The following is a 23,791-nucleotide window of genomic DNA, read 5'->3' as shown; positions in this document are numbered from 1 at the left end:
CTCTAAAAATCCCTGGCTTCAAGATTTATCTAAAATACTACCTTCTGAAAGGAGGTTTTTCCTAGGTACCCCAGCTTTAAGTGCCTTCCCTCTAAGGTTATTTTTCCATGTATGTATAGATATACACATATAAACAGACCTATATATGCACACACATGTATGTGTGTGCATGTGTGTATATATATATATATACATATATATATATATGTATGTGTATGTATGTGTATATGTAGAGAAAGAAATAGAGATAGAGATGATAGAGATAGAGATAGAGATGTTATCTCTCCTGGTAGAATACAGGCTATTCGAGTGGGGCTGTTTTTACATTTTCTTTGTATCCCCAGTACTTAGCACATTTCTCTTATTAATTTAGAGTATTCTTTCCAATGGTTCTTTAAAGTTTGTTCTTTTGAGAATTGAAATAAATAAATAGATAAATACATAATTTCTTTTTTTAAAGAGTGGGAGAATTGTTTATTCACATACGCTCAATGCTTATTCAATGATGAAAACGCTTTTGGTATTACATACATATATTGTTAATTCTTTATACAGCTTAGCTAACAGACCTTTGTCCCTTGGGGACAAAGATTTTTGTCCCAATCAATTTTTCCTCCTTATCCTAGTTGCACTGATTTTAGACATGCAAAATCTTTTCAGTTTCATGTAATGGAAATTATCTATTTTATCTTTTGTGATCACTTCTTTGTATGCTTTAACTAACAATCTCCCTAGCCATAGAAAGGTAGTTGATCTGTTTTGTCATCTAGATTATTATGGTGTGACCTTTAATATTTAGGTCAAATTTCCGTTTTGTATTTACTGTGCTATGTGAAAAGCATTTATTGAGCACTTACTACTTAGCAAGCACTGTGCTAAGCATTGAGGATACAAATAAAAATGCCAGCAAAACCAGTCCCTAATCTTAAGGAGCTTACATTTGAGTAGGGAGAAGCATATGCAGTATAAAAAAAAAGCATAAGTCTAAAACTAATTTCTGTCAAACCACTTAGCAGCTTATCCAGTAGAATTTGTCAAAAATGGGGTTCCTGGGGCAGCTAGATGGCGCAGTGGATAGAGCACTGGCCCTGGAGTCAGGAGTACCTGAGTTCAGATCCGGCCTCAGACACTTAATACTTACTAGCTGTGTGACCCTGGGCAAGTCACTTAACCCCAACTGCCTCACTAAAAACAAACAAACAAAAAAAACAAACAAAAAAAAAATGGGGTTCCTTCCCAAAAATATTTCGTTCTTAAGCTATCAAACACCAGGTCACTGAATTCAATTGTTCTCAATTTTTCCATTTTTAATCTGTTCTAACTGATCTTTTTAATTGTTTTAGACCATAAATGCTTTAAAATAAATAAGGTCTGGAAATGTTATACCCCATTCACTTCTACTTTATTTTATTTATTAACTCCCTAAAGGCTCTAGATCTTGTTATTCTTCCAAATTAATTTTATTATTTTGTCTTAGCTCTATGAAGTATTCCTTTGGCAGCACAATTAGATGGATTCAGGACTGGTTGAATGACCAATGCAAAAGAATAATCATTAATGGTTTCATGTCAAGTCTGAAAGAGGTATCTATCTGCCCCTCATAGGGGCTCTTCTGAAAAAATTATGATCAGTTGTATTATCTAATATTTAAGCAAATAGAAATTTAAAAGGTTCAAACAGCTTGGGCATATTTTTTCAGAAATATAACATATGTGCAACAATGGACAACTCCTAATTATCCACAGTGAAAATTACTTTTAGAAGAAGTAATTCATAGCAACCAACGTACTGGGTCAATTTTCCACATTTTGCTACTATCAAAACCAATACTCCCTTCCCCTGGTACATATACATAATTATGAGCTCACTCCACTAAAGTATCTTAACATTAATACAAATCTTGCAACCAAATTCAACAGGAACAAGTACCATTCTGAAGAGTCTGAGCTCTGGATTCTTTTCCCAAGTTCACATGGAAGCCTCCTCCTACTGATGGAATTTTGCCTGCACCTATAAACATAGAAATTAGAAGAAATTACTCAAGACGTAAAATACTCTGTAATTCCAGTGCTATGATTTTTCCATCACCCATGGCCCAATATTCTCTTAAATCATAAATAAAAGGTTGTTCAGTTATTTTTATTTCTGTCCAACTCTTTGTGACTCCATTTGGGGTTTTCTTGGCAAAGATATTGGAGTGGTTTGCCATTTCCTTTTCTAGCTCATTTTACAGATGAGGAATTGAGGCAAACACGGTTAAGTGACTTGCCCTAGGTCATACAACTAGTAAGTGTCTGCAGCCAGATTTGAACTCAGGAATCTAAGTCTTCCTGATGCCAGGCCCAACACTATACCATTTAAATACCTATAAAGGTAAAATAAAAGGTAATTTGTAAAGTCATCTACCAAAAAATTCAGATTTATCCAGGTCATAAAATCCAGTTAACTGGAAGATGAGTTTCCTCATCCTCAAAAAGAGCCTACTTGGGGGCAGCTAGGTGGTGCAGCCAATAGAGTGCTGGCCCTGGATTCAGGAGGACCTGAGTTCAAGTCCAGCCTCAGACACCTGTCACTTACTAGCTGTGTGACCCTGGGCAAGTCACTTAACCCCAATTGCCTCACCAAAAAAAAAATAAAATAATTTTTTTTTTAAAAAGAGCCTACTTGGGCAGAGAAAGGGGAGAAGGACCCACATGTACAAAGATATTTATAGCTGTTCTTTATGTTGTGGCAAGGAATTGGAAGTTGAGGGGATGCCCATCAATTGGGGAATGGCTGCACAAGTTGTAGTATATGAATGTAATGGAATACTATTGTGCTGTAAGAAACGATGAACAGGAGGAGTTCAGAGAAACCTGGAGGGTCTTGCATGGACTAATGATGAATGAGATGAGCAGAACTAAAAGAACACTGTACACAGTATCATCAACATTGTATGTTGACCTACTGTGATGGACTATATTCTTCTCACCAATGTAATGGTACAGAAGGGTTCCAGGGAAGTCATGATAGAGGAGGATCTCCAAATCCAGGAAAAAAAAAAAAAAAGAACTGTGGCGTATAGATGCTGAATGAACCATACTATTTCTTTTGTTTTTGGTGCTGTTGTTTTTCTATTTTGAGGTTTTTCCTCATTGTTTTGATTTTTCTCTTATGACTAATGCAGAAATATGTTTAATGTTATTATACTTACATATATATATACCTATATCAGATTACCTGCTGTCTAGGGGAGGGGGGAGGGAGGGAGAAAAGTCTGAAATTGGAAAGCTTGTATAAACAAAAGTTGAAAACTATCTTTACATGTAATAGGAAAAAAAATAAAATACTTTATTTTTTTTTAAAAAAAGAGCCTACTTGGGAAAAGCTGCTAGGAAATTACTTTCAATATGGTCATTCAGAGTTAGAGGTATAGGCTTAATTTGAACCTAGACCTTCTAATTCCTAGTCCAATGTTCTTTCTATATCATATTGCCATCTGGTTTATAATACCTCCACCCACACACTTAAAATACTGAGTCACCAAGGAATAAGAACATTTCACCATGGGGAAGAAAAAAATGTGTTTCTAAAAGATTGATTTAAACAAATCTAACTCCATCCCCCACCCTCCAATCCTCAAATACTTTGATGACATTTGTAGTTGCACGCAAAATAAAATGCACACTCTTCATCCTATAACTGAAGGTCTACAATAGAATCCCTATCTTTTTAGTTTTATTTCCCACCATTAATACTCCTCAATAAAATCCCTCTGATCTAACCAAACTGGTCTACTTCATAGTTCCCAAAATTGTTAATGCATTCACAGGATAACAGGATTTGAGTTAGAAAACAGAACCTTATATCATCTACATTAGGTATCAAAGGCACCTAGGCCAGGTGTTTAGGCAACCCAACTGAAAAACTCAATGCTCAAGAATTAAATAAAAATGTAACAGGGAAATGTTTAACAAAATAAAAACATACATGACAAAACATAGATAATGTTAATTTGTGGTTTTCTAAGTCACTAAGTAAACCACAGAGATCTGTTTCTATTTGACATTGACACCACTGATCTAGGACATAACCCAAAATTTACAAATAAGAAAACTAATATGTATTAGATGTTAAATTATTTATCCATGTCACATAGATGGTAAAGAAAAGGTACAGTAGTCAAACCTAGCATGCTGTTTTCCATTGTGTCCAACTCTTCATGACCCCTTTTAGGGTTTTCTTGGCAAAGATACTAGAGTGGTTTGCCATTTCCTTCTCCAGCTCATTTTACAAGAAACTGAAGCAAACAGGATTAAGTGGCTTACCCAGAGTCACATAGCCAGTAAGTGTCTGGGGCCATATTTGAATTCAGGAAGATAAAGTCTTCTTGACTTCAGGTGCCACACTTTATCCATTGTGCCACCTAGCTGTCCCCAAAACATGCAAGTAACAAAAGTTCATGGGTTCATAGCTTTAATTGTTATTCAGTCATTTCAGTCATGTCTGACTCTTCAGGAGTCCTTGGGGTTTTCATGGCAAAGGTACTACAGTGGTTTGAAATTTCCTTCTACCTAGGCTGACCACAAATCCAACATTCCTATTCCACTACACAATATCATTCCCTCTACCTAAAATCCCTTCCCACTTACCTTCTACCTGCAAGGATAGATGAAAATAGAATACATCCCTTGTCTCCTGAAAGAATCCCCATATAGAAAACTCCCAGAAATTTCAGAGACAAAATACAAAAATTCAAAGTGATATGGGAAAATACAGGGGATGAAACTGAGGCTCGAGCTGAGACCCCCAAAATGAAAGTAGGACATACTGTTTGTTCCCCTGAAGTCTGTGGTTTAGTACCAACTTTCTGACATATGCCTCTATTTACTGAAATATGCCTTCCTGTCTGCCAAGTAGCTCACCACAATGTACCTGTGAAAACCTGCATGCATTTTCGCACTTAAGAGATATAAAAACTGCAGCTTGGACACTTTGGGGCTGCCCAGAGTATCAGAGGCGACTCTACTTTGGGCCGGCGCGTCAATAAACTGCTCTTCCTTATTCCTGAGTGCCGTTTGGAATTTCACACAACAAAAGAAGAAATAACTGTAAACAGCCAGAAAGAAAGAATGCAATCACTAAGGAACCTACAACATCAGGATGGCATAAGATCTGTCAGCAACTGCTCTAAAGGAGACAATATCTTGTAATATGATATTCTAAAAGGCAAAAGATAAAGGCTAAAATCAGTAATAACTGACCCAGCAAGATGAGGTACAATCTAATGGAAAATCTAATGTAAAAAATAGATGACATTTAGACATTGCTGATAAAATATAAGAGCTGAAAAGAAACTTTCACAGGGTTATCACAGATTTAGAGATGGAAAAGACCCTCAAAGACCATATAATACAACCCCTTCTTTTCAGAGATGAGGAACTGACACCAAGAGAGTTCAACAGGTAGAAGTAAAAGAGTGAGAGAATATAAAGCTGGATCCATGGGTCCTCTTAACTTCCAATCCAGAATACTTTCCACTAAAAGGCAAATACAGGAGTCAAAAACAAAAACAAAAACAAAAACCTAGAAAGGTAAACATGGGGTGTAAAGGTAAACCAAACAACACAGTGGATAAAGCACTGGCCGTGGATTCAGGAGAACCTGAGTTCAAATCCGACCCCAGACACTTGACACTTACTAGCTGTGTGACCCTGGGCAAGTCACTTAACCCTCATTGCCCCACAAAAAAAAAAGAAAAAAGAAAAAAAAAAAGAAAGGTAAACACATTTGAGCAACTGGAAAGGACAAAATAATAAAGTGTTTATAGTCTGATATGAGGAGAGGATTTAAGTGTCCTAACAGAATCTAATTTTCTTCAAGGGTCATAGAAAAGGTTATACAGGACAAATATAGAGATGACGCCAACATTAGGCACATTAGAGAGCAAAGAGAGAAAGAACATATAGGTACAAAAATATTTCTAACAGCACTTTTGTTGAGATGAGCAGTGTCATGAAAACCTAAAGAAGAGAGTATAAGATGGTGATCGACAAAGGTTGCAAAAAGGTCAAGAAGAATGAGTATTAAGAAAAGACCATTAGATCTGGCACTTAACAGATCACTTGTAACTTTGAAGAGAGCAGTTTCAGCTGAATGATAAGATCAGACACCAGACTGCAGAGAGCTAAAAAAGAGAAAAGGATGTAGAGGCACTGGCCTCTTGAGGCACTTAGCCACAAAAGGGAAGAGAGCTAGAGAATGGGAGCAAGTAGGGAAAAGGATATCAAGTGACAGAGCTTTTTAAAGAGAGGGGGAGAGATGGATGTGTTTCTATCAGTAAAAGATAGAGCAGAGAAAGAAATTAAAATTTAGTATGAATGAGGAAGATGGGAAAATCTACTGCAGAAAACAGGAGGGAATGAGATTGCTTGTACATGTTAGAGGGGGTTGCTTTGGCAAGAAGAGCTATCTCTTCATATGAAACCCAAGTGAAGGAAGAGACAGTGGCAGAAAGCATCTGAGTGATATGAGAAGGGGAACAGTGTTAAAGAGAGTACTTTCAGAAAACACCTAAATTTTTTCAGTGAAATATGAGGTAAGAAGGTGTTGGGAAGAGGAGCTATGGGAAGTTTGGAAAAGGATGAAAAGTCTGAAAAAGTCAAGGGGATACTGATATCACTTTAGGGAGTTGTAAAGTTATTACCTTGTTTCAAGAAGACTCTAGACAAGATTATTTAGCATAAACTTGTACTGGATCCAGTCAGCATGGTTTTGTGATTTTCTCCATCTTTTCACATAGTAGTCTATGAGCAAAGGGACTGGTTAAGTAATGTAATACTAGTATTTGGAAAAGAAAGATGTTCTGCCAGATAAAGGAGCAAGGGTCTCCAGAGAAGAAGGCAATCTGCTGTTAACTGGTTGACTAAATGAGTCAAGAAAGGGAAGAGAGTTATAGTGGTGATGGCCTTGGGAAGAAATGAGGGTGCTGGAAGTGAAGGGCATGCTGAGGATGAAGAACAGGGTTTGGAGTTGCAAGGTAGAGAGAGAGCTGGAATGACGTGACAGATTATGATCAAATAAGAGAATTTCAGAGGTCATGGATGTGGAACACATGGATATAGGAATAATCAGTCAAATCCTTATTCTTTGTATATCTGACTTGAAAATCACCAACATTTACACCAAGTACCTAATACACCACATGCATGTGTACATGCACACACAAACACACATGCACCTGCACACATGTAGACATGCACACATAGAGCACTGAACTAAACCTAGTAAACAGAATAGAAAAAAAAAAAAGAGGTGGTGCTTTCCCCCAAGGAGTTAGATACACATACATGAATGTAAACAATCAGAATCAATTCCAAAGCAAGTATGAGATAGATCAATACAGTGCTGAGGAGATCCTAAAAATGATCACAGGACACAGTGAGTATAGCTCTTGATTTGGACTTTTAAAAAAGTACAGAAAAGAATTTAGCTTGCCTAACTATATCTGTATTTGCCTAACTCCCTTCTCTCCAACACATTCCAATCTAGAACTTCCTCAAACATGCTCATTTCTCTCAGTTAATTGACTCTAAAAAGCCTGTCTGTTCCATAAGGCCAAAAGCACTTATCTCTTCCAGGAATGAGTAGCTTACCCTCAATTGAAAGAAAAGTATACAAAACATTTCCAATTCTAGATTCTTTATTTATATAGGTTTCTAGAATCTAAATAGATAAAGCAGCAAATAACTTGATACTTATATAGGCTTTTAAAGATTTACAATCACTTGGCAGGAAGCTAGGTGGCACAGTGGATAGAGTGGAGGCCTTAAGTCAGGAAGACTCATCTCCTTGAGTTTAAATCTGGCCCCAGACACTTATTAGCTATGTGACCCCAGGCAAGTGAAGCCTTTTTGCCTCAGTTTCTTCATCTGTAAAATGAGGAAAATGGCAAACCACTCCACTATTTCTGAAAAAAATAAATCCCAAATGGGCTCGTGAAGAGTCAGATACAACTGAAAATGAAACAACAATCCTTTGGCAAACATTATTGTTTCAATCTTATGAAGTATCAATATCCCTATTTTATAGATGAGGAAACTAAGGTTCAGAGAGATTCGGTGACTTGCCCATGGTCACACAGCTGCTGTCAGAATTGTAGATAAATACTTCTGAGTCCAAATCCAGCACTCTATCAACAATGATATTGTCTCTCAACAACATCACCATCTCTATCCCACATGAGACACATGAAACTAGCCCAGCCCTGAACTTCAAGATTAATCATTCTGTACCAGAACACATTCTGTACTAGAACACAGAATACATGAAGGGAAGTAATGTGAAATAAGTCTGAAAAGATAAGTTGGAATCAGATTGTAAAGAGCTTTAAATGCAAGAGCTAATTGTTAAATTTTCAATGTAGACATTGATACCTCAGAAATTGGCAAACCCACAAATCAAGGTTTGACTTGTTTTATTTATTGACTAGACTGAAGAAAGTGATGAAAAAATGTTAACAAATGCATATTCAATTTAAAAGTTTGTCTACCCACACGTTCTTTCAAAGAGCCAGTTGTTTCCTATTTACCAGCACATTACTAAATATAATTCATAACAAAAGTTCTTTGGTGGGATTGGGGAGCCTCAAATTTTAAGAGCGTAGAGATCCTGAGCTCAAAAAGTTTGAGAACTACTGCACTAAACCATGGTATCTCCTAAATTTACTATCCATAGAACACATGTGCATTCCTTCATCCCTGCTTTTGCTTGAGTTGCTCATAGTGCATTCCCCAATATAATTCTGTCTCCCCTTTTTTCCAGACCAAGCTCAAGTCCTATTTCCTCTAATCTACCCTTACTAATTTTTAATGCCACCAATTCTTTTGCCACATGACACATTCTATACTTACCTAATTTTACCCTCTTCAAAGCCTTTATTTATTCAATCCAGCATTTACCATTATACAAATAAACCATCTAGTAGCAAAAAAAAAGAGGAGGGTTTGAGCCCCTCCCCTTAAATTATAGCTCTCAAATCAAGGGTTGCTTTCAAATACAAAGAAACTTATCACAAGAACAAGCAAGCATCAATCAAGATCAAGCCTTCTTGGCCAACTTTTTCTAGGTATGTTCAAAACAAGAAATAATTCCACTGATTAGACTGGTAGAGATGCCTATCAGGTAAATTCATATTAGGTGACTTCCAAATTGAACTACACATCTAACTCTCTCCTTAATATTCAGTTTTTAATGTTTATACCTTGTCTACCCAAGCAGAGTATCAGTCCTTTGAGGTCAGAGAGTCCGCATTATACTTCTTCCTAGCCTCATGGCATCATCTAGCACAGGGTTATCAATGTACAAAAAAGACCTTCAATAAATATTTGCTAAATGACCTAACAATAATGAGACAACATTTATATGTATAGTGCTTTAACTTTTATGATTTGGGAGGGGGGGTTATTTATTAATTTATTTTTAGCATTCTTTTTTTTTTTAAATTGAGCTCTAAATTTTCTCCCTCCCTCCCACTCCTACCCCATCCATTGAGAAGCCAAGCAATCTAATATCAATTATACATGTAAAGTCATATCAAATATATTTCATTATTAGCCATGCTGTCCTACTCAAGTCTTTTTTTGCTTTTGACCACTGCCTTCCTTAATCTGTCCTCCCCTTTATCACTCCCTCCCCTTTTTCTTATTTACTTCCTCTCCTATTTCCCTGCTGGGCAAGATAGATTTCTATACCCAACTGAGTATGTATATACATTCTTCTCTTTTTGAACCAATTCAGATGAAAGTGAAAATTAAACATGGCAGACTGGACAGTTTGGGATCCCACACTATGTAGAGACCTGCCTGCCCTAAGTTATACATAGCATCTTCACAAATAGAAATGTAAATTGTTTAACCTTATTGAGCCTTCTGTGATTTCCCTTTCATGTTTACCTTTTTATGCTTCTCTTTCTTGAGTCCTATATTTGAAAGTCAAATTTTCTATTTCTTTCTGGTCTTCTCATCAGGAATGTCCAAGTCAGGAATTTCTAAATGTCCTCTATTTCACTGGAAATTCCTTTTTTCCACTGAATAACTATACTCAGTTTTACTGGATACATTTGGTTGATCCCAGCTCCTCTGCCCTCTGGAATATCACATTCTAAGCCCTGCTCTCCTTTAACATGGAAGCTGCTAAATTTTGTGAGATCCTAACTGTGGCTGAATGGTTTTTTTCTAGATATTTGAAGTATTTTCTCTTCGATTTGGGAACACTGGAATTTGGCTATTGTATTCCAAGAGTTTCCATTTGGGGAGCCCTTTTAGGAAGTAATCAATATATTCTTTCCATTTCTATCTGACCCTCTAGGATTTCCTTTATAATCTCTTGAAATATGATGTCTACAATCTTTTGTTGTTCATGGTTTTCAGATAGTCCAATACTTCTTAAATTATGTCTCCTCAATCTATTTTCTAGGTCAGTTGCTTTTCTGATGAAATATTTCACATATTTTCTTCATTTTTGATGTTGTTTTATTATTTCTTGATGTCTCATGGAGTCATCAGCTTCCATTTCCTCAATTCTAATTTGTAAAGAATTATTTTCTTTAGTAAGATTTTGTATCTTTTTTCCATTTAGCCAATTCTACTTTTTAAGGACTGATTTTCATAAGTAAAGTTTTATACCTCTTTTTCCATTTAGTAAATTCTGTTTTTTAAAATGCTATTTTTGGGGCAGCTAGGTGGCACAGTGGATAGAGCACTGGCCCTGGATTCAGGAGGACCTGAGTTCAAATCCAGCCTCAGACACTTGATATTTACTAGCTGTGTGACCCTGGGCAAGTCACTTAACCCTCATTGCCCCACAAAAAAAATTAATAATTAATTAATTAATTAAAATGCTATTTTCAGTATTTTGCCCCCCCTTTTTTACCAAACTTAACTGTTGTTTCATAATCTTCTTGCATCATTCTCATTTCCCAATTTTCCTTTGATTTTAAAAATCATTTTTCAACTTGTAAGAATTCTTGTTGAACTTGTGTCCAATTCACATTTTTCTTTAAGACTTTGCTTATAGCTGTTTTGACACTCTTGCCTTCTGAGTTTGTGACATGACCTTCTCTGCTACCATAGTAACTTTTTATGGTCAGGTTCTTTTGTTGTTGCTGTTTGCTCATTTTTTTCCTGCCTATTTCTTGACCTTGCATTTTTTTTTTTTTTTAGGCAATGGGGGTTAAGTGACTTGCCCAGAGTCACACAGCTACTAAGTGTCAAGTGTCTGAGGCCGGATTTGAACTCAGGTACTCCTGAATCCAGGGCCGGTGCTTTAACCACTGCGCCATCTAGCTGCCCCCCTTGACCTTGCATTTTATGGTAAAGTTGGGTTCTTTTCACCTGGGGATGGGGGTGTTATCCTAAGCGTCAGGCTTTTTCGAGATACTGTTTTCAGAGCTACTTCACGGGGGTTGGAAGTTTTTAGTTTTTCCAATACAGTGTGATCAAGGAAGAGATATGGTCATGATGTGGCATTCCTTGGAATGAAAGTGATACTGCTCCTTAGGGCCCCAGCTCCCTTGGCATCTAAGTAATACTACTCCTCAGTGTCCTCGCTCCTTTGCAATGTCAAGCACTACTGTTCTTCAGGGCCCTAATACTTCTTGTCCAAAAATGCTCCTTTCTGACCTTGAAAAGTGACCCAGTAATGGGTAATAAAATTGCAAAAAAGCTCTCTTCCCTACACCCAGTGCTAGCACAGGGATCCCTTGTAATCTCTTTATGACCAGTTGTCCAATCCCCTTACCATCCCTGGGCTGAGCATTCCCAAAGCTGCAGCTTATAGCTGCCTCTATCACCCACAGCTAGTGTTACCATTATATGGGCTCCAGGCCAGTCCCTACCCCAGTGTCATGGATTTTTTTGTCCTATCTCCTAAGTTGTCTTGGGCTGGAAAAATATCTCACCCCAACCTTTTGTTGGTTCTCCTACTCCAGAATTTGATTTGAGGCATTATTTTAAAGTTATTTGGAGGGGAATGTCCATCTCAACTCTACTTGTCACACTAATCCACTATTACTGGAGCTGTGAAAAGATACAACCACTCAGGAGAGTAATTTGAAACTATGCCCAAAAGGCTATGGAACTATGCATACCCTTTGATCCAGCAATACGACTGCTAGGTTTATATCCCAAAGACATCCCCAAAAAGAGAAAAAGACCTATTTGTACAAAAATATGTATAGGAGTTCTTTTTGTAGTGGCTAAGAATTGGAAATCAAAGGAATGCCCATCAATTGGAGAATGACTAAACAAGCTGTGGTATATTATTGTGCTATAAGAAATGACAAGCAGGACGATTTCAGAAAGGCCTTGGAAAGATTTACATGAATTGAAGCATATTGAAGTGAGCAGAACCAAGAGAATGTTGTGCACAGTGACAGCAATATTGTTTGATGAAGAACTGTGAATGATTTAACTATTCTCAGCAAGACAATGATCCAAGACTATCCCAAAGCACTAATGATGAAGCATACTATCCACCTCCAAAGAAAGAACTGATATTGAACACAGACTGCAATATGCCATTTTTCACTTTCTTTCATTTTTCTTGATTTATTCAAGTTATCTTGTACAAAATGGTTATTATGGTAATGTTTTACATAATTGTACATGTATAACCTATATCTGATTGCTTACCACCTCAGGGACAGGTGAGGGGATGGAGGGATAAAATTTGGAATTCAAAACTGTAAATAAAAATGTTTATTATTAAAAAACAAACAAACAAACACTAACTACCACAGACTGCTTTAACTTTTATTTATTTATTTATTTTTTGCAGGACAGTTAGGGTTAAGTGACTTGCCCAAGGTCACACAGCTAATAAGTGTCAAGTGTCTGAGACCAGATTTGAACTTAGGTCCTCCTAAATCCAGGGCTGGCACTTTAATCACTGCACCACCTAGCTGCACCTGCTTTAACTTTTACAAAGCAAAAAAAAGTCCTGCAGAATTAATTGGCTTTAGATCTTCTCACTGCAGCTTCAGGAGGAGCTTGTGTTCTCATTAACCAATCCTGTTGTTCCTAACAAGTCAGGGGATATTGTTACAAAAGTCTATCAGTTTCAGAGAATTATGAATGGCACTCAACAAAATGTGAAAGAAACCCATGGGATACCTGAAAATGATGGCAGGACCCCTCTTCATGGTTTACCTGGTTAGAGAAATCTGGTCTGTTGGCAGTTTTAAATAAACAGGGACTATTATTCTTTTTAAATTGTACTTTAGCTATTGTACTGGGATATTCTCTGATCTCTCACCAAAGGAGAAACTTTTAGCAGTACAAACTACAGATAAAGAGTACATTGAAGATGTTATAGACTCAGATTATAAACAAGGAATTTATGGAAATTAAATTGATTCCCAAGGTAATGTGAATTGAATCATTAATATAATGATGGAAATTATGCACTAATGAATAATGTTGCTAATCATTCACAACTGTCATTTAATTTGTGTGATTTATAATTATATATTTATAGAATTATATTTGAAATTATTGCATATTACACATATCTTGAATCAAAAAGCTTATTCATGTTCTTTGTTATCATTGTTATCCTCAATAGTTGAATCCATATGAGATTTTGATTACTGGCACTTAATATTTAAGATACTATGGGGGAGGGGGCAGCTAGGTGGCACAGTAGATAAAGCACTGCCCCTGGATTCAGGAGGACCCGAGTTCAAATCCAGCCTCAGACACTTGATACTTACTAGCTGTGTGACCTTGGGCAAGTCACTTAACCTTCATGCCCCCCCCTTCCCCCCCAATAAACAACCCTATGGGGTTGTACATACATGACTTGCAGGTGGAATTGTCATGGGAAAGGCTGGGAGAATGACTTTTGGCAAGGACTGAGGTAGGATTATCCTGACTTAATTTCCCCAATATGACACAGAGTGGAAACGTCCCACCTGACAGAGTTTGGGCCTGACTTAATGTACTTGGCAATCTGCATAACTTTTTTTTCAATATCTTTTTTTTCCTCTGTCCTGAGTCTTTTTGTTTTGTTTTGTTTTGTTTTGCTGCATTCATTCGTTCACTTATTTATTTATTTAGTTGTTTATTCATTCATCCATCCATCCACCCATTCATTCATTCCTTTTATTCCCATTTATTTAGAATTTTATTTTTTCCTCAAAATACACGTACAAATAATTTTTAACATCAATTTGTAAAACTCTGTATTCCAAAGTCCTTCTCCCCCCAAGAACTCAAATAATTCAATATGTTAAACATGTGTAGTCATGCAAAACATTTCCACATTACTCGGGTTGTGAAAGAAAACAGACAGAAAACACTTTAGAAAAAGGAAATAAAAAAATTATGCTTCAATTTGTATTCTGACACCATCAGCTCTTTTTCTGGAGATGGATTACACTTTTCATAAGTCCTTCAGTTGTCTTGGATCACTGTATTGCTGAAAATAATTAAGTCATTCACAGCTGATCATCTTATGATGTTGCTGTTATTTTATATACAGTACATTTCACTTTGCATCACCTCATGTAAGTCTTTCCAGGCTTTTCTGACAGCATCCTGCTCATCATTTCTTATAGCACAATAGTGTTCCATCATAATCTCATCCCACAATTTGTTCAGGCCATTCCCCAACTGATGGGCACCTCCTCAATTTCGAATTCAACTTTTTGTTTTACTAATCTCTTTTTGGATACCAATCTAGTAGTGGTATTACTAGGTCAAAGAGTAGGAAGGGTTTTACAGCCCTTTGGCCATAGTTCCAAATTGCTCTACAGAATGTTTGAACCAATTCACCACTTCATCAAGAGTGTATTAGTGGGTAGGTGGAGCCAAGATGGCAGAGGAGAGGCTGTGACTCCCACAAGCTCCAGATAAACCCAGCCACTCACGCCCAAATAATGCAGTAAAAACAAAACAAAACAAAACCCAGAACAGCCTAAAGCACATAAGAATAGAGTGAGACTATTTCTCTGCAAAAGAGGGCAATTCCGATCACCTACTGATCAGGCTGAACAGCTCAGCACGCAGTTCAGACTCATCTAGGGACAGTGCTTCCAGTGCCGGTTAGAGTCTTCAGCACCAGCAACTTCTGAGGCTCCAATCATGGACTGGTAAGGGGGTTTGGCAGTAGGCTGGGGTGAAGTGGAGGCAGTTATCTACTGGAGTTAGGGCAAAGCGCCCTGGGTCTGAACCAGTGGGCTGAATCGAGGGGTGGTGGCCCAGTGGGGGAGGAGTAAAAGCATGCCAAGCTTCCGACCATAGAGAATCAGAGTTCAATCAGACTTCTGTCTCCGGGTCAAAGAGAAAGCGGCTGTGATTACTCACAAGCCAGGCAGGCTGAGAAGAAGCCCAATAACCCCCTGGGCCACGCTGTAGCACGAACAGTGTGTCCTGGAAGTAGCACTACACTTTAAGAAGGAGTAAAAAGCCAAGAAATAGTAAGCCAGGATGAGTATGCAGAGAAAGCTGAAGACTATTGAAAACTTCTTTGGGGGAAAGGTAGACCACAATACAACCTCAGAAGAAGAAGATAATAACAGGGTCAAAGCTCCAACATCCAAAGCTCCCAAGAAAAATATGAACTGGTCTCAGGACATGGAAGCTCTCAAAAGAGGCTTTGAAGAGAAAGTAGGAGAGACAGAATGAAGATGTAGAGAAAGAGAGGAAGGAATGGAAAGAGAAATGAGAGCAATGCAGGAGAATCATGAGAAAAAACGTCAACAGTTTGAAAAGCCAAATGGAAAAGGAGATTTAAAAACTGTCTAAAGAAAATAATTGCCTAAGAATTAGGATTGAACGAATGGAAGCTAGTGACCTTATGAGAAACCAAGACACAGTAAAGCAAATCCAATTGAATGAAAAAATAAAGGGCAATGTGAAATATCTCCTTCGAAAAACAACTGACCTGGAAAATAAATCCAGGAGAGATAATTTGAAAATCATTGGATTACCTGAAAACCATGACCAAAACAAGAGCTTAGACACCATCCTCGAAGTGATTGTGAGGGAAAATTGCCCTGATATTCTAGAAGCAGAAGCTAAAATAGAAATTGAAAGAATCCACTGATCACCTCCTGAAAGAGATCCCAAAAGGAAAACCTCCAAGAATATTATAGCCAAATTTCAGAACTCACAGGTCAAGGAGAAAATATTGCAAGCAGCTAGAAAAAATTAATTCAAATACTGTGGAGCTCCAATAAGGATAAAGCAAGATCTAGCAGCTTCTACATTAAAGGACTGGAGGGCATGGAATATGATATTCCAGAGGTCAAAGGAACTGGGACTACAGCCAAAAATCACATACCCAGCAAAACTAATCATCATCGTTCAGAGGAAACAATGGAATTTCAATGAGAAAGAGGACTTTCAGGCATTTGTTATGAAAAGACCTGAACTGAATGGAAAATTTGACTTTCAAATACAAGACCCTAGAGAAGCATAAAAAGGTAAACAGGAAAAAGACTTCATGAGGGATATTAAAAGATCAAACTGTTTACATTCCTACATGGGAAGATAATACTTCAAAATCAAAAGAACTATCTCAGTAAGGAATTCACAGAGAACGTAGGTCTGAACTGAATAAAGGGATGATATCTGTAAAGCATTTATGTTTTGTTCTTTGTCGGGCAGACACGGTGGGGTGTCTTATGTCTGGGGCTGGATTTGGGTTTGGGGCCTCCTGGGTCCAGGGCTGGTGCATTGTCTACTGTGCCACCTAACTAACCCATGATGACATCTTTAAAATAGTGTTGAGGTGTAGGAGGAATAAACTGGGGGAGGGAGAAGGGGAGAGATGGTCTGGGGAGAGGTAGTTCACATGAAGGAGGGAAAGGCAGATTGGAGGAGAGAGCAATAAAAAACGAAACACTTTTGAGGAAGGTAAAGATGTTCTGCATAACTGCACCAGTATGACATATTGAATTGCTTGATTTCATAGGGAGGGTTGAGGAGGGAGGAAGAAAATTTAGAACACAGAATTAGCCCAAAGACCTTAAACTCGTCAGAGTGGGCTCATGGAGGGAATAGCTTTCATACCCAATTGGGAGGAGCAATCTCTTTAACCCTACAGGAAGGTATGAGGGGAAGAGGATAAGAAAGAAAGGGTGAAAAAAAAGGAGTGCAGAGTAGGGGAGGGGACAGTCAGAAGTAAAACACTTTTGAGGAGGAACAGGTTAAAAGAAGATAGAAAATAGAGTAAATACCATGGGAAGGGAATAGGATGGAGGGAAATAGTGTGGGGACCAATTTTTAATTGGGGAGTGTTAGCTAAGTGGCTCTCCACAATATTGGGACAAGGAAGGAGACCGGCAGCCTCCCTCAAAACAGAGCAGGATTTATTTTAACAAGAACGAACTTAAAAAAAAACACACACAAACAGGATCAGTAGGATCAGGAGAAAGGAAATAAAATGGGGAAAGGGAAATTACACAACCTGAAAAACACCACTGCCCAGGAATCAGCTGAGAATACACAGCAGCGCTCCTGTTGCCATCCAGCTTCCAGCTAGAATGCCGGAAAAAAAAAACACCCTTCTTCCCAGCACACCCCACACAGCCCCCAGCCAATTGGCTGGCCGCTCTGACAGTCACATGACTGCCCTCACTAGACTTCCAATCATTATAATTTTGCCAGGCCCATGTAGGCATTGGTGAGTGGTGATGACGTGAGGTGCCAGCACCATGGTGAGGGCTACAACCAGTGGGTGGAGCACTGTGCCGTTTGCAGAGCCCCAGAGGCCAGTGCATGCACCGTGGTTTTTGTTTTTGTTTTTTTAATTCTAGCCAAAAGATGGGGTCATAAAGACCTCAAATAACAATTAATTCTTTACAATAGTTATGATAATTGATTATAATGGCAAAACGTATGGTACCTATTTTGCTGGGCTAATATGAAGAAAATTCTTTGTCAAGTTGAAGGTACTTTATTCAGGTTATGATGAACAGAATACTTTCAGAAAAACCTGGAAAGACCTGCATGAACTGAAACAGAGTGAAATATACTGTATACAAAATAACAGAAATAGTGTAAGATGATCTGCTGGGAAGCATGTGGTTACTTTCAGCAAGGTAATGATCCAATATAACCCTGAAGGATTTATGAAAATGGCAACCCATCTACAGAGAAAGAACTGATAGTATCTGAAAACAGATGGAAACATTTTTTTTTCCTCTTTGACAATTCCTCAGCCTGAAATTTTGGGGGTTTTTTGACTGTTTTCTCTCACAACCTAGCTAATGTGGGAATGTTTTCCATGACTACTCATGTATAACTTATTTTGAAATGCTTGAGCTCTAGTGGGTGGGGGTGGAAATGGAGGAGGAAGAGAAGTTGGAACACAAATTTTTTAAAAATTGATGTTAAAGTTTGTTTTTACATATATTTTAGAAAATAAAATCAATTCAATAAAAAAACAAGAGTGTATTAGTGTCTCATTTTCCCCATATCCCCTACTACATTTGTTATTTTCCTCTGCTGTCCTATTATCTAATCCAATAATTGCTTTGACCTGAATCTCTCCAATCAATAGTGAGTTATAGCATTTTTATTTAATATAGTTATAGGTAGCTTTCATTATGTCATCTGAAAACTTCATATCTTTTGATCATCTATGAATTCAGGAATGGTTCTTATTTTAATAAATTTGATTCAGTTCTCTATGTGCTTAAGAAATGAGGGCCCGTCAGACAAACTTGCTTCAATTTTTTTTTTCACAGTTACTATTGCTAACTGTATTTCCCTCCATCCTATTCCCTTCCCATGACATTTACTCTATTTTCTATCTTTTTTCACCCCTTCACTCCTCAAAGGCATTTCACTTCTGACTGCCCCCTCCCCCAATCTACCCTTCCTCCTTTAAGCCCCTCCCCATCCCCTTCCCCTCCTACTGTCCTTCAGGGTAAGATATATTACTATACCAAGTTGAGTGTATATGGTATTCCCTCTTTGAGCCAATTCTGATGAGAGTAAGGTTCACTCACTCCCCAGCATATCCCCCATCTTCCACTCCACTGTATAAGCTTTTTTTTGTTTTTTATGTGAGATACCTTACCTCTCCCTTTCCTTTTCTCCCAGTGCATTCCTCTCTCACCCTTTATAATTTTATTTTTTAAAGATATCATCCCTTCTTATTCTCATGACTCTCCTGCATCGCTCTCATTTCTCTTTCCATTCTTTCCTCCACCTCTCTAAATCTTCCTTCTATCTCTCCTACTTTATCTTCAAAGTCCCTTTTGAGTGCATCCATGGCCTAAGACCAATTCATATTTTTCTTGGAAGCTTTGAATGTAGGGGCCCTGAGGTTGCTATCCTCTTCTGAGGGTGCACCTCAATCTTCCTTGTCACTAAAGAAACTTTCTATAATTCTCAACTTTCTTTGCTTGCTCATCTTGCCCGTTTTTACTTGACTTTTAACTCCCTGTTACAGTGGGGCCTTATTTCCGAGCTACATTGTTCCAAGTTTCAGAGGGTCCCAGGTGTTTCGGTTTGAGGGAGGGAAGGTTTTTCTCTTGCCTGGCCTGTTCCCTGGTCTATAGATAACCTCAAGCCAACTTGCTAATTAACCAGCCAGCAAAACTTTGTGTGCTGTGGTTCTTAGATCTGAGGAGCCTGTGCCACCTCCCCCACCTGGGCCTCTCGCCACTCAAGATTTCTTCCTGGTTCCCTGCTGGGGTGAGATAGCTGAATTCCTCCTTAGGTCCCGCACACACACCTGTATTTTCCACCCCCCAGCCAGCAGTTCAGCCCTATCACCTGATCTTAAGCTTAGTTCCAGAAGATGCTGGTGCTGCAGCTGACTCAGAGGCTCAGAGGTAAGTTTCTCTCATGCAGCCTGCCTGGGGACTGTGTCAACACAATCACGGGGCTGAACTCTTCTTACAGCCCAGCACGGCCCCCTCTAAAGTGTCTTTGGCTGAAAAATAATCTCAGTCCATCTTTTTGTGGGGTTTTCTGCTCCAGGAGTTGTTTTATAGCTGTAATGGGGTTAATTCCATTCCTTCATATTCAACTCACATCTGTGCCCTCTGTCTAAATATACTCCACCCAGCTGCCCTAATAATGAGAAAGTTCTTATGAGTTACAAGTATCATCTTCCCATGTAGGAATGTAAACAGTTTAACCTTTTAATATCCCTTATGATTTCTTTTCCTGTTTACCTTTTCATGCTTCTCTAGGGGCTTGTATTTGAAAGTCAAATTTTCTATTCAATTCAGGTTTTTTCATAAAGAATGCTTGAAAGTCCTCTTTTTCATTGACTTCCCATTTTTTCTCCTGAAGGATTATACACAGTTTTGCTGGGTGGGTGATTCTTGGTTGTGATCCCAGTTCTCTTGCCCTCCAAAATATCATATTCCAAGCCTTCTGATCCTTTAACGTAGAAGTTGCTAGATTTTGTGTTATCCTGACTGTGTCTCACAATACTTGAACTGTTTCTTTCTGGCCGCTTGCAATATTTGCTCCTTGACCTGGGAGCTCTGGAATTTGGCTATAATCTTGGAAATTTTCATTTGGGGGTCTCTTTCAGGAAATGACTGGTTGATTCATTTTCTATTTTACCTTCTGTTTCTAGAATATCAGGGCAATTTTCCCTGACATTTTCTTGGAAAATGATGTCTAGACTCTTTTTTTTTTTTTTTAAATCATGGCTTTCAGGTGTGTCCAATAATTTTCAGATTATCTCTCCTGGATCTATTTTCCAGGTCAGCTGTTTTTCCAATGAGATATTTCACATCACCTTCTATTTTTTCATTCTTTCGGTTTTGCTTTATTTTTTCTTGGGTAGTCATAAAGTCATTAGCATCCATTTGCTCAATTCTAATTTTGAAGCAATTATTTTCTTCAGAGAGCTTTTGTACCTCCTTTTTCATTTGGCCAATTCAGCTTTTCAAACTGTTGACTTTTTTTTCATGATTTTCTTGTATCACTCTCATTTCTCTTTCCATTTTTTCCTCTACTTCTCTTACTTTATCTTTGAAGTCCTTTTTGAGTGCTTCTATGGCCTGAGACCAATTCATATTTTTCTTGGAAGCTTTGGATATAGGAACTTTGACTTTGTTATCTTCCTCTGAGTGTATATTTTGGTCTTCCCTGTCACCACAGAAACTTTCTAGGGTCATCATTTTTTCTGTTTGCTCATTTTCCCAGACTGTTTCTTGACTTTTAACTCTGTTAAAGTGAAGCGCTGCTTCCAGGGTGAAGGGTGCATTTTTCCAAGCTTTAGGAGGTTTGTACAGCTGTTTTCAGAGATACTTCTAGGAATCTGCAAGTTTCTAGTTTTTCCAAGATGGTATTATTTAAGGAGAGGTATGTTAAACACTCTCCTCATCTGTGCTCTGGTCTGCAAGCAACCACTGGCCTGCTTCTCTGCCTTGGAACTCTGAACAGAATCCTGCTCCATTGTGGCTGCAAGTTCTGGTGTGCTTGTACTCCTTCCCCTTCCTGGGACCGCTACCCAAGACTGCGACTCACATGTGAGCACAGGCAAAACAACAGAGTCATGCCTCAGCGCCAGCAAAGAGACCCCTGTAATCTTCCCCTGGCCAACCGCTCAATGCCCTCACCATCCACAGGCTGAGTTCCAGAAGCAGTTACTGCTGCAGCTGATTCAGAAGTTCCCAAGGCCTGGAATTCTGGGGCTGGGTCTACGCTAGGGCTGGGTCTGTGCTGGGGCTGGGGCTGGGGCTGTACTGGGGTTATGTCTGTGCTGGCTTGGCCTGTGCTGTGTTGCTCGCCACTCTCACCCTGGTACAACAGACCTTTCCTGCGAACCTTCTAAATTGTCTTTGACTGGAAAATTATTTCACTCTATCCTTTTGTGGGTTCTTCTGCTCCAAGAATTGTCTTATGGCATTATTTGAAGGTATTTGGAGGGGTCTTGGGGAGAGCTTAGGCAAGTCGCTGCCTTTCCTTTGCCATCTTGGCTCTGCCCCTTATCTGCATAACTTTTGCCTGGAATTGCCATGAATTTAGGGAAAGAGTTCTCTTTCCTTACTGTATAATTATTTCCCTATTTTTTGTGGTAACATCCCATAATCATGTCAGATGTCATGTGATGGGCACAATATTTGATTTAGCCTTGACATCTGTTACTAGCTATGTTAGATCCTTTGATTTCTCATAATGGTAAGGGGATAATTAGGCAAATGATGCAGTGGTGAAACCAGAATAAGAATCTGTTTCTTAGTTAATATCACAATTGTCTCAGTTCTGTATTAAAGAAGGGTATATCAGCATTAACTTGTGGTCTCTTTTGCAAATGCCTTAAAGAAACATCCAGTTTTATTAGGGGCTATTCATTTTGACATGGCTAGAAGCTGAATATGTTTCTATAACTTACTTGATATGCGCAGTTGTAAAATTAATTACTTAATATATTTTTGTACATCATCCCTGAACCTTTTATTATAACTGAAATTAATCTGGCAACTTTTATATGATTTTATTTTTGTACTGGAAGACATCTGATAAAAAGGAGTCTAAAATTCCTTAGTGCAATCTCATCCTCCAGATGGGGGATTGAATAATGTCAAGTAAAAAAAAATTGGGTTCTGATTTTTTATTTGCTTATATCTGTGTTTCATGTGCAACAGCTAGATAACCTATAAATCTCTGGCTTAAAAGTTTCCAAATTTCATTAGACATAAGGTTTTGAGCTAACTTTCATTATCTGATCTGGTCTTTGGCAAAGTAATTTAAAGTTGCACTATGATCCATTTTGTAAGAGATTTTCAGCCTACCAGACCAGTACCCTACCCTGCTAAGGTGATGACCATACTGTTCAAATGTCAAACATACAGTTGCCCAAAACACTATTATACAGAAAACTCACATAAGGCAAGCATTCACATGGTGGTCAGAAGAAGTAATACAAGGACTCTCAAGGTCTCTCTAAAGAACTTTGAAGTTGATTGTACAACATAAAACATGGTGGGCAAAGGACCACCCAGCATGAGCACAAAGAAGGTTCTGTGCTCTATGAGCAAAGCAGAATTGAAATAATTCAAAAGAAACACAAGATGCACAAATCTAGAGAATCTACTCCAAATGTTCACATGGACTATTTGTGCTGGGCCTCTGATAGAACATTCCAAGATCATATTGGTCTGATCAGCCATAGTTGGACACTCTGTAACTTGACTCTAACATTGTGATGTCATTTTGATACTCTTCGAGAATTAAGAACAACCACCAACCAACCAATCTACCACCCAATCAAAATCCTGGCAGCTGTTGTCTACAGACTACCAGGTCCCTCTCCTCACTTCCTCAATGACTTCAGTATCTGGCTCACAATTTTTCTCTCCTCCAAACTTTTGCCCTCATACTAGAAGACTTTAACATACATATTACCTCAAATACATATTATCTCAAATATCCTGTCCACTCAGTTTTTCAACTTACTCATCTCCCATGAGCTACTTATCTACCACATACAAAAGATAATCACAGACTTGATTTTTTTTAAATCACCCACAAATGTACCACCTCCATCATCAAGAATTCTGAAACCCTCATAATCTATTGGCTTTTTACCTCTTCCTCTGCCTTCCCTTATGTAATCCTACTTTTCATCTTTACCATAATCTCTAATCCCTTGACTCCTCAATTCCTTCCCAGGCCATCTCCCCTGCACTAGCCACTCTCTCCTCTTCCCCCCATTTTGACTCCTTGATGAACCAATTCAACTCTATACTGTGCTTCTCTCTTGAATACCTAGCCCCCTCATTTTATCATGCATTACACCTAACCAAGCCTCAGCCTTAGATTACTCCCAC

At 38.3% G+C, this 23,791-nt stretch overlaps 1 protein-coding gene across 2 annotated transcripts in view; it reads right to left on the bottom strand.

Annotated features, from left to right (window-relative positions):
• Positions 1 to 23,791, bottom strand: part of BRF1 (BRF1 RNA polymerase III transcription initiation factor subunit) — a 177,656-nt gene that overhangs the window by 144,560 nt on the left and 9,305 nt on the right. For both annotated transcript variants that reach the window (XM_043981929.1, XM_043981930.1), the window contains exon 2: positions 1,930 to 2,010. In XM_043981929.1, the coding sequence (XP_043837864.1) occupies positions 1,930 to 2,010 (81 nt within the window). The remainder of the gene's footprint in view (positions 1 to 1,929; positions 2,011 to 23,791) is intronic.

This window comes from Dromiciops gliroides, chromosome 2, assembly GCF_019393635.1.
Source record: "Dromiciops gliroides isolate mDroGli1 chromosome 2, mDroGli1.pri, whole genome shotgun sequence".
NCBI lineage: Eukaryota > Metazoa > Chordata > Mammalia > Microbiotheria > Microbiotheriidae > Dromiciops > Dromiciops gliroides.
This window is presented reverse-complemented; position numbering and strand designations above follow the sequence as displayed.